Genomic DNA, 10,613 nt, shown 5'->3' on the forward strand with positions numbered 1-10,613 from the left:
ACGTTCAATTGAACTACATTATACTCATAACAGAAAGATAATTGCACTGTTAACCATGAAATATAAAAAGACTTGGGGAATGCTGACATCCAGCATGTTAGGTCGATCTTCAGTGGAAGATGTGTAGGAGAACATGGACAAGATCCCATGGGATAAGAAGACATGCATGGCTTGCTGTTTCTACTCTTGGAGGGATTATTCATGTTGATGGGATCACAAATCTGTCTAAGTTTTAAGGTACACCCAAGCAGCTGGTTGTCAGGTGTATGTAATAGATTATTTGTAAAAATAATTTCCATTCCTTTCCAAAACAGAACTTATCTTTTCCTCAAAACCCATGAGTCTGCCAAACTTTTACTCATTTCTATTCAAGGTATTAATTACCATCCTTCCAGGACCCAGGTTCTCAATTTTGTTGCCTTTCATGACTTTTCACTCGCCTCTTTAAATGCAGTTTTATTTGTTAAGTCTTGTTTCTGCTTCCACAACATACCCATCATATATCCCCTTCTCTCTACTCTCATAGCCACCAAACTAGTGCAAACTAGTGGATTATTTCAGCAGTTTCTCCCTCATCTCCCTACTTCTGAGTCTCTCTCCCACTCTACCCCATACTCCACAGTTACCAAAATGTTTTTTTTAAAACATAAGTCTGATGATGTCTTTCCCCTAACTAAAACAAAAACAGAAAACAGTAGAGGTTCCCGATTACTCCTAGGATCAATTATAAACTGACATTTATTTAAAGCTTTCCCTAAACTGGCCCCTTTCTACCTTTCAAGCCTTATTTCACAGTATTCTCCTCTATTCATTCTGTAACTCATCCATGCTGGTCTTCTTGCTGTGCCTCACATGGTAATACATCGACCTTAGTGTGTCTGCTGTGCTGAGAAGTCCCTCCTCACCCCTCCTTCTTGGAATTCCTGGTTTCCTTCAAGGCTCAGCTCAGATGACGCCTTCTGCATGAGGTCTACCTCAGATGCTATTGGCAGACTTCTACATTTAGAGCTGGAAGGTGTGTCGTGTTGTCCCACCCTCTCATTTTACAGATGAGGAAACTGAGGTTGAGGAATGATAAGTGATTTGGCTCAAGTCAAACAGCCAGCAAGTGGCTTAAGTGTAATTTGAACCACCTGGATCTTCTTGGTACCTGGTGTCTCCACTACACTCCAGTGTTACTTTCTTATTTCTGCTAGAAAAGTCAGGCATGTTCACCCTCCTTGCTTGGGCAGGACTTGGTTCTTTGGCAGTTACAATGAATCTATAACATGCAGGGTGTTTAGGAAAAGGAAGAAAGCTGAGTGCCTTCATTTGCTTTCAGATTTAAACTCAGCTGCCTTCTTTCCTACCCCCTTTTTGCCCTGTGGTTTGGTTGCAAATGTTAAAAAGAGCACTGGTTTTTCTGGTGAGGAGATGTCCCTGGTGATAGAATCTTCATTCAGTTGCTTGCGTGTTTTATTTTTGACCTGACCTGTGATGTCATCAGTAAAGGGAGCTCCCAATGAGGAACTTCTTTACCAGTATTGAGCAGCACCTTCTCTGCAACTTGTGGTCTTCAAAAGTTGCCCTGGGGCCCTATGGGAGAGTGGTTCGGAGTCCCCCAGAGAACATGTGACCGAAGTGAGGCTTGAACCTAGCACTTCCTGATTGTGAGACAAGCACTCTTTAATGCTTTTACTCAAATATATGGCCCAAACTAGAGATGTTTAGTAGGTCCGTGTAATGATCTTGTCTTCTCTTTAAATCCAAAGCACTTTACAGATCCTGAGTCAGGCCATTTGACTTCCTGTAGGGAAAGGACCTGAAAAGAGTTCAAAATGCCAACCTGCCACGTACCAGTTTGGCCCTTGCAGTTCCTGAACTAGGCCCAGCCTCTCCGGCCTTTTCCACATGGGCTGACTCTGTGGGTAGAGAGGCAGGCCTCAGGGTTGGGGAGCAATGTCTCTCTTCTCCTATTCTCTCCCAGGAACAGAAGCTGGCTCTCTGGCCTTTTAGGAATGTGGGCTCTGTGGCCATGGGGGGCAGCCTGGCGCCTAGCATTCTGTTATGAAAAAGTCTTACACTGGTTGCCCACAATGGCTGGGAAGTCAGCTGTGGCTTTGGAAAGGTTAGTCTTAGAGACCCCAGGGGCCTTGGTTAGCAGCCTAAGAGTCATCTTTGTATGGGCCTTTGCCAGATCTGGTTGGCCAGATCTGCTAAGGTGACAGGGGCTGTTGTTGTTCAGTTGTTTCAGTCGTGTCCAACTCTTTGTGACCCTATTTGGGATTTTCTTGGCAAAGGTACTGGAGTGGTTCGCCATTTCCTTCTCTAGCTCATTTTACAGGTGAGGAAACTGAGGCAAACAGGATTAAGTAACTTACTTAGGGTCACACAGTGACACAAGCCTGTGTGGCCCAAGGCCAGATTTGAACTTAGGTCTTTCTGACTCTAGGCCCAGTGATCTATGGACTGCATCACCTAGTTGCCCTAGAAAGAGGCTGGTTGAGACGTAACTGATCATGGCTGGGTTCGTAGTAGGTACTTTAGAAATACTTATTGGTTGGCTATTTGCAGAGGATCTGGCCAGGGGAGAAACACCTAGCGATAAAGAAGAAGGGTCCAGAATTTGGGGGGAGTGTATGTTGGGGTAAGGAATTTATGCACACATAGCCTATTTTGTTTCACAAACAAAAACTAACTCTGTGTCAGGAAGAGGCTTTAAGTTGAGCAATGGAGGCTCTGAGTTTTCTTTTTTACCAACTGTTTTTCTGGACTGTTGGCCTTGAATTAATTGTACTGTGAGAATGAGAGACAGTGTAGTCTGGAAATGAACTTGAACATTGGATGAAAGGATCTATCTACCTAAGACCCTCCCCTTCTCCAAAGCCCCAAATGTTAGGCTTTTATTTCCAGGGAAGTAGAAATTGTCCTTTACTTTTTCTTGCCTAAGACCAGCTAGCATCAGAGAGAGAACAGATAAACTGAGCCTGGAAATCCATTTCTATCAGTGGATGACAGAGAAAGACAGACTAAAGGGGACTAGGTACCTATAGGATGGAGAGCATCACCTCTCAAAGAGCAGAAGGGCTGGGAGATGTTCCAGGATATGGGTTTATATGGTAAAATAGTGTTATGGGGGGTATGGAAAATATGGTCCCCAAATAATCCTTTTGCTTTAGAATTGTCAGGAAAGCAAACAAGACATGTGTGATTGTCATTCCAAAGAAGTTGAAATCAAAAACAAAGGCCTAGTTGGGGGTGAGGAGGAGGTACTGGGAACTGAAGAGAACAAAGCAAGGAAGAAGTTCATTTTCTCTATACGTACAGAGTCTGGAGTGCCACAGCCCCACTATGGGCCAGTACCAAAATCCGTCGTGAAGCAAACCTCTCCTGAGAAAAATGAGCTTCTTCCCTTTATCCTTCTTCTTTGTTCTCCTCACTTGCTTTCCATCTCAGGTCACCTGTGTCTCCTCTGGCAGCCAAAGCAGGCAAATAGAAAGGAGTCTGGCTGTTTTGTTAGAGGAAAGATTGGCAGATGATACGCCTCCTCTGGGTCTGAGGAAAGCTACAATCAGCTCCTTCACCCTTTAGTTAGGCCCGGCTCCACTGGGCTTTCTCAAAGCCACCGAGGTGTCCCACCCACACGACCTCACTGGTTTAACTTTCTGAAATTACTCAGTTGGACCACAAATGGAGCTGGCTGTGCCTTGTAATTTGTGTTGTCTTTGCTGACAGTCAGGAGTGACTCTCTCCCTTCCTGTGTCCCCAGGGTGGGCAAAGGGAGGGGGCCTCATGAAGGGGAGGGAAGGGTGGGCCAGGGTGGTGGATGTCTGAGGGAGCAGCCAGTTCAGCAGTGCCCTGGTTTTTGCCAAAGCTCTAATTTGGCTCTTGCTCCTCCCTGCACTGAATGGAGACCCTGACATGGATGGGTCTGGGGTGGCATATTTCCTGGGATTATTCAACCTGATACCTCTATTTTAGAGGCATAGATCTCTGAAAGGTGGTGACAGGTAGTCTCTGGGACCCTGTGTGGTACCCTGCCAAAGTAGATAGTTGTTGAGTATTTGTGCACAGAATGTAATTTAGGTATTACTTATCCCGCCTCCTCATAGCACTTTACTATGAAGGAAGCAGTGATGACAGTTCATCCCAGCCACAAATGCCAAGAGCCAGGGACAAGCTCGAGTAAAGACTTAAAGGGCCATCTGCTCCATGAACAGAAATTTTGCAAATTCTTTCTTGTTCTAGTCATTAGGAGAGGTCAAGACCTCCAGAAAGAGATGTGACAATAACGACATCTCGATCTGATCCCCAGGAGACCATAGGCCTCTTCCTGAATGCTTAGGACGGCTTTGGTGTGCCTTCTAAACCAGGGGGTGAAAGAGTATACCCACTGCCTTAGTCTGAGAAAGAAGATTGGAGCTTCATCTGTCTCTGGAGAAAGCCTTTCAACATCTTCTCTCTGAGAACCTTGCCTGTTTTCATCCCATGAGGGTGTAAACCACATAGTGATTTAATGCTGCCAATAGTTTTAGGCTATAGAATCTCCTATATATATAGTCACTATATAGTCTTCTATATGTATAGTCACTATGTAGTCTCCTGTATGTAGTCATTGCCCATAGTCATAGGTCAGCAAAAGGGTAGATTATAGTAGTACCAAATGCCATTTTTCCTGCCCTCCCTAGCTTACTTGGATGCAGCTTTTCTAACAGTGTTCCCTAAGATACTGAGTTGAGATGAACAGTTGAAGATTCTTGCCTATAGGTTCTCCAAAACCGTGGCTAAACTATATACTTCTCTTCTTAATACACAGCCCATGGAGCGAGAGACGGTGGTATGCCACCCAGATCTAGAGGATCTGTTCCAGGCCTGGCCAGCAGAGCTTCCTGATGAATTCTTTGAGATCACTGTGGATGACGTGAGGAGACGCTTGGCTCAGTTGAAAAGTGAACGGTGGGTCTTTGGTTTTCCATCTACCATCTCTCTTCTTTTCCCTTACCTTTCAATTTTTATATCCTGCTGCATCTGTCCTGTGTTTCCAGAAGGTCTTCAGGCCCTACTTCCCAAAGGCTATATAAGGAGATGAGGAAGAAGTATATGTCCAAGAATGTTTTTCCAGGTGAAGCCTCTCTCCCTTCCGGAAAGGGTCTCCTTTCTTCTAACTGTACTTTAAAAAAAAAAAAAGGACATTGAGCTACAGGATCTAATGCTTATTCTTTTTGATACAAAAACCTGAGGTGTGCTCTTAGTGACACCTATTAGTATGTCCAGGGTCTGGCTGGGGATAAGGACATGACACACAGAACCTAGGTCTTGCCTGAATATGCTTCACAGAGCATGCTGGCATTTTTCATGGGCAATAAGAACTTACGGGTAGGAATAAGACTTCTGGGGTCAGGGCAAATAATGAACTTCAGGAATAGCTCTAACTTGAGAACCCTTTGTAGGAAGAGAGAAACTTGAAACCTCTTCTGCTTTTTACCTCCTGTATTACTCTGTTTTACTTCTATCTTAGGAAGCGCCTAGAAGAAGCACCATTGGTGACCAGATCTTTGCGAGAAGCTCAGATGAAAGAAAAACTGGAACGATATCCAAAGGTATATGAAGTTGGTCCCTAGGGGAATTCAGCCAGCCCTCTTTAGTTCTAAACTTTGAATGGGATGGGGATCCTGTAAGGACCTAATTGAGTGATTCTGCAGTACTATGTGGCAAAAATCATAGAGGGATGAGGCAGCTGTTGGTAGGAATGATGATTTCTACTGTCTGCATTGCCCTGTTCTCTGCCAACTCAGGAACAGAGTTTAGGAGTGTTAGGAGACTGAGCTGATGGATTTTTCTTCTAAGTAACTGGGGTCAGGGTTTTTGGGGTTGGCTGGGTACTATTCCTCATGATAATCTGAACTTGCTATTTTGGGGGGTGGGCTGTCTCTGTTGGCCTAGATTGCACTGAGAATTCTGTTCCCTGACCGATACATCCTACAAGGCTTCTTTCGCCCAAATGAAACAGGTAGGACTGTGCCTTAGGCTACTGAATCTTTTAGTTGTGCTATTAGGGATTGTGGGACTTCTCTCTCCCATCCTTTGATTTCCTCAAAATATATTGGTTTGTCCAGTGGGCCCTGATAAGAAAAGGACTACCTAGACAGTAGAGCTAATGGAATAGGTACAGAAGGATCCAGCCTTATTGAAAAGAGTAAGATTGGAGACCATGGATAGGCCAGGTGCCTTCTTATTTGAGGGAAGATGGATTGACTCAACCCATAACTGCTTTGACCTTGTCTGAGTGGGCAGTAATAAAGCTTGAACAATCTCAAGTATCTTTTTCCTTTCTACTCTTAATTTCAATTACTTCTCTGTACTCTAGGTATCTTCTGCATTGCCTGAGTGTTTGGACCCAGGGCAGGAGGTTAGGGTGAGAATGGGCTGATTCAGAAGAGGGTTGAAACCCCAGGCTACCTACCCTCTTGACCCAGCATCTATGGCTGCAATTGTGTCAGGGGCAGGCAGAACCCTTAAATATTAAAGACAGAAGGTAACAACAAGCAAAATTCTTTGATTAAATCCTCAGAATAATGGCATTAAAACTGGTCAGATCAGCTCTACAGAAGTTGGGGGGGGACAATATAAGGTAGTTTAGGAGGGAGGGCACTGAGAGTTGGAAGGGTGAAGATCAACCTTCATGTAAAAAGTGACACTTGAGCTATGTCTTGAAGGAAGAGAGGACTTCTTTTGAGGCAGAGCTGAGCAGGGAATGAATTCCAGGCATGAGAAAAGTACAGATTCAGGTGATGTCATACTATGTGTGAGAAATAGAAGAAAAGTCACTTTGGCTGATTTTCAGTGTGAAGGAGGGGAAGTAATGAATAGTGAGGTTGGAAAGACAAATTGGAGCTAGCCTAGTTAGGAGGTCATTAGAATAATCTAGCTGAGAAGTGATGAGGGCCTGAACTAGAGTGGTGGTGTGTGAGTAGGTAACAGTTGTTGCATGTAGGAGCTATTGTAGAGGTAGAAATAGCAAGATCTGGCAACTGACTGAATGTGTGGGGTACAGAATAGTGGAGGAGTGTAACACTGAAATTATAAACTTGGGAGCCTGGAAGAAGAGAGGTATATTTGGAGGAAAAGACGAGTTTTATTTTGAAATTTCTCTGGGACATCCTTTTTGAAATGTCTGTGTAATAGACAATGATGAGGACCCAAACCCAAGGGAGATACTGGGGCTGGCTCTGTAGATCTGTAAGTTGTCTGCATAGAGATAATAATCAAACACATGAGAGTTGATGAAGTAATCAAGGCAATATTGAGAGAAGAGGATCCAGGATAGATTCTGCAGTTAAGTAGTATGATGTGGATAAACCACCAAAGGCATACTGAGAAGGAGTAGCTAGATAGGTGGAAAACCCAGAGAAGAGAGTATATTGAGGAGGGAGAAGATGGTGCAGCAGATGGGTTGGAAAAAAGTGAGAACTGAGAGAAGAAACTTAGATTTAGCAACTAAGAGATTATTTGGGAACTTTGGCAAGAGCAGCTTCAGTTATGATGCAGTCCGAAGCCAGATTGCAAAGGGTTGAGAAGTTAGTGAGAGTGGAAGGAGTGGATACATAGAGTGTAGACAGATTTTTCTAGACTTTTGACTGAAAGGGGGAGGAAAGCGTATAATAGTTTAAGATGATAGTAGAGTCTAATGAAGGTTTTTTAATGATGCAGGAGACAAGTATATTTGAAAGGCAGGAAAGATACAGAGAGAGACAGACAGATGGAGGAGGAGGAGGTGAAAAAGAATTTATTGAGAATATATTCTGAAGAAGATTGGGAGATCAAGGGTTTGTGTTGACAAGGAGAGAGTCAGCTCATTGTCAAGGATTGAATGAAAGGAGGAGAGTAGGAGATGTTGTCAAGGATTGTCAAGGTACTATACAGATAGTTAGGGTACATTAATGCTTTTTTCAGCATCCCTCTCTAGTTTTGTCTCCTTATCACCTAGCTATGTACTCCTGGACTAAGCATTAGACCTATACCAGACTCTTATTTTAATCAAGGACCACACCAAATATTTGCAAATTTAGTATGTAGTTAGACTAGAGGGAGTGGGGTTGCTTCAAGGTAGCAGGAGGAGAGGGGAAATAGAACAGAGAGCAGATGAAGAGAGCTCAGAATTAAGGTTATAGATTGTAAACAGTGTAGAGAAAGAAAGACCGTTTATGTTTATGCTGAAGACACAATTTGGCATTCCCTCATAGCTCCCAGTGTTAGCACCTCTACATATAGAGTCCCTGATATTTTGGTAGTAAGGGAGTCCCTGCTGGTTAACAGCTGCCTTCCTGCACCACTTCCCTGCACTCCCAAGGATGAGTGCATTCAGACCGTGTGAGATGAATAGGGTTCCATTTCTTTTTACTGATGCTTGGATTAAATGCAGAGAATGAAAATGTCATTGCCACCTTTTGCAACACAGTGTGCTACTGATAGACATCTCAGAGTTAATTTCTAAATTCTGCAGGCTAAGATTGAAAGGCTGATGGAGGGTCTGGGAAAAAATGTCTTTTAAGCCAGAGTCACTGGCCCCTTCCCACTTCCTAGATCCCATCCTAAAGGGAAATGGGAGAGAGTCAGGGACCCCACATCTTAAAATATTTTTATGGTTCTTTGTAGCTAAGTCATAGAAGCTAGGTTCTGTCCTGCTAAAGTACTGATGTATCTTCCCCTTTTAATCCTTCTTTCATCTTGTCTAACAGTAGGAGATTTGCGAGACTTTGTGAGAAGTCACCTGGGAAATCCTGAATTGTCCTTTTACCTGTGTAAGTTCTTTCTTGATTTCTCCTTCCTCCCTTTTCTTAGAGCCCTTTCAGTTCCTGAGATAATGGTGGGGAAGCTACCCCAAGTAGTAATTTTCCTTTCCCAAATTTTCTGCTGCTTAGAAGAGTCACTCACTAAGGGAGGGCAGAGACTACAGTTTGTATGACTGAGTCATGTCTAAGTCAGTGACTTATTCTGAACCTGCCTTCCCTCCTCCATACACAAGATACGATGCTGCCACCCAATGGTTTGGGTCAGTTTGGGTGATATCAGTAATTCTTCCATTCCACTTTGCCTCTATATCTTGGCTTCTTTGTTTTGGGAGGTAGAAAAAGTGAGGGGAGAGATTATTCTTAACCTAATCAACTTTTTCTCTCCACAGTCCTTGCTCCTCCAAAAACCATCCTGAGTGACAACACACTGACTCTCTTCCAGGTACTATGGCTGTTCCCCAACCTGGGTATTGGTTGATAGTGGGTTCTGTTCCATGGTGTGCCAAATAGAATCCTAGCTCAATCAAAAGAATGATATGGGAATGTCCCATGTGTGCTTTGGGGAGGGTATCAGATGCAGCAGTTGATGTCACGACCAGTTGGATTGGCTTTCCACTGCGGTAATGGTGCCAGTTAGCCTCTGGTTTCTCATAGAAGCCTGGCCATTAGGCTTCAGTCTCTCTGCTGGGTTAGGGAGGTCTGCTGCAGGGTGAGGCCCCAAGTACTTGGAAAGAAGTTAATGGGAGCTTGTTTGCCAAGCATATAATAAAGCCTTTTAGAGGCCGATTGCATTAGGAAGGGATTAGGCCCACTCTGAAGTTGTTTAGAATGGAGCTTTGTAAAATTCTTCACTTCCTGCCTGGGCCCCACTAAAGGGGATGAGCTTGTAGTTGTTGTCCAGTCCCAGGACCTAGGGCAGACTGATGTGCCTGGAATCACTGGATAAAGTCAGAAAAACTGATCCTAGGTTTTTACTTGGGTTGATATTTACCTTCTGTCCCTCTTACCTCATGGGACTCAGCTTACTCTGAACATTGAATACCTGGCATTGGGGTTCTCTTGCTTGGCTACAGTTTGCCTGACTCAAAAGACACTGCCCCATCTATTGTCCCTCCTTGTGCCTTCCTCCAGGGTCCACTTGAATGAAGGTGTTGCCTTCAGCCCTTCTCCCAGGGAGATTAGGGCTGTGCAGGGTACCCAAACTCACTCTTGTCAGGAATGTTTAGTAGTTAATCCTAACTAATGCTATCATTTCCATTCCTTTCTTCCCTTAACTATGGCCCCTTACAGACCACTGAGAGTAAGAAGCAGTTGGATCCTGATCCTACTGGTAACTAGCACCCTGAACTAGAGAGGAATGGAATGTTTCTAACTCATTTGCTTCCCCCCCTTGCTCCATACCCCCCCAAGAGTTTCCTCGTGTAGTCCCCCAGCATAGCTGCCTTAATGGTTTCCTCTTCAAAGCCACTTCAGATATTTTAATTAATAACAGCTATTAGCCCCTTTCAAATAACAGACAATAGCTCCATGGCCTTTGAAACGGGAGGTACCCAAATTTTTGAAGTGGGGGTGGCTTATGAATGGGAAGGTTTCTGCCTTTTTTCCTTTGTCTTTTGAAGCACTGCCATTATGGGGAAAAGGGTGTTGCCCTGAGTGGGAAGGAAAGGGGAAAATGATAAAGCTGAGGGATAAGAAACAAAACCAGTATATTTCATGGAAAGGGGATGAATGGAAATGACCTTGAAATGAAGGGGCAAGGGATGGGTAAATATTGAAGGGGGTTAGGCTAGGACATCTAGGTGGCACAATGGATAAAGCTCTGGGTCTGGAGTCAGGAAGACT

At 44.0% G+C, this 10,613-nt stretch overlaps 1 protein-coding gene across 1 annotated transcript in view; it reads left to right on the forward strand.

Annotated features, from left to right (window-relative positions):
* The first annotated feature begins 4,776 nt into the window (after positions 1-4,776).
* The window catches only part of LOC114031335 (tether containing UBX domain for GLUT4-like), a 21,729-nt gene continuing 15,892 nt past the window's right edge, over positions 4,777-10,613 (forward strand). Inside the window, exons 1-5 of the mRNA XM_027846395.1 lie at positions 4,777-4,935; positions 5,498-5,579; positions 5,923-5,989; positions 8,718-8,780; positions 9,161-9,213. Coding sequence (XP_027702196.1) covers positions 4,799-4,935; positions 5,498-5,579; positions 5,923-5,989; positions 8,718-8,780; positions 9,161-9,213 — 402 coding nt within the window. The 5' untranslated portion in view covers positions 4,777-4,798. The remainder of the gene's footprint in view (positions 4,936-5,497; positions 5,580-5,922; positions 5,990-8,717; positions 8,781-9,160; positions 9,214-10,613) is intronic.

The sequence above is a fragment of the Vombatus ursinus genome, unplaced genomic scaffold, assembly GCF_900497805.2.
Source record: "Vombatus ursinus unplaced genomic scaffold, bare-nosed wombat genome assembly UNPS02015150.1, whole genome shotgun sequence".
Lineage (NCBI taxonomy): Eukaryota > Metazoa > Chordata > Mammalia > Diprotodontia > Vombatidae > Vombatus > Vombatus ursinus.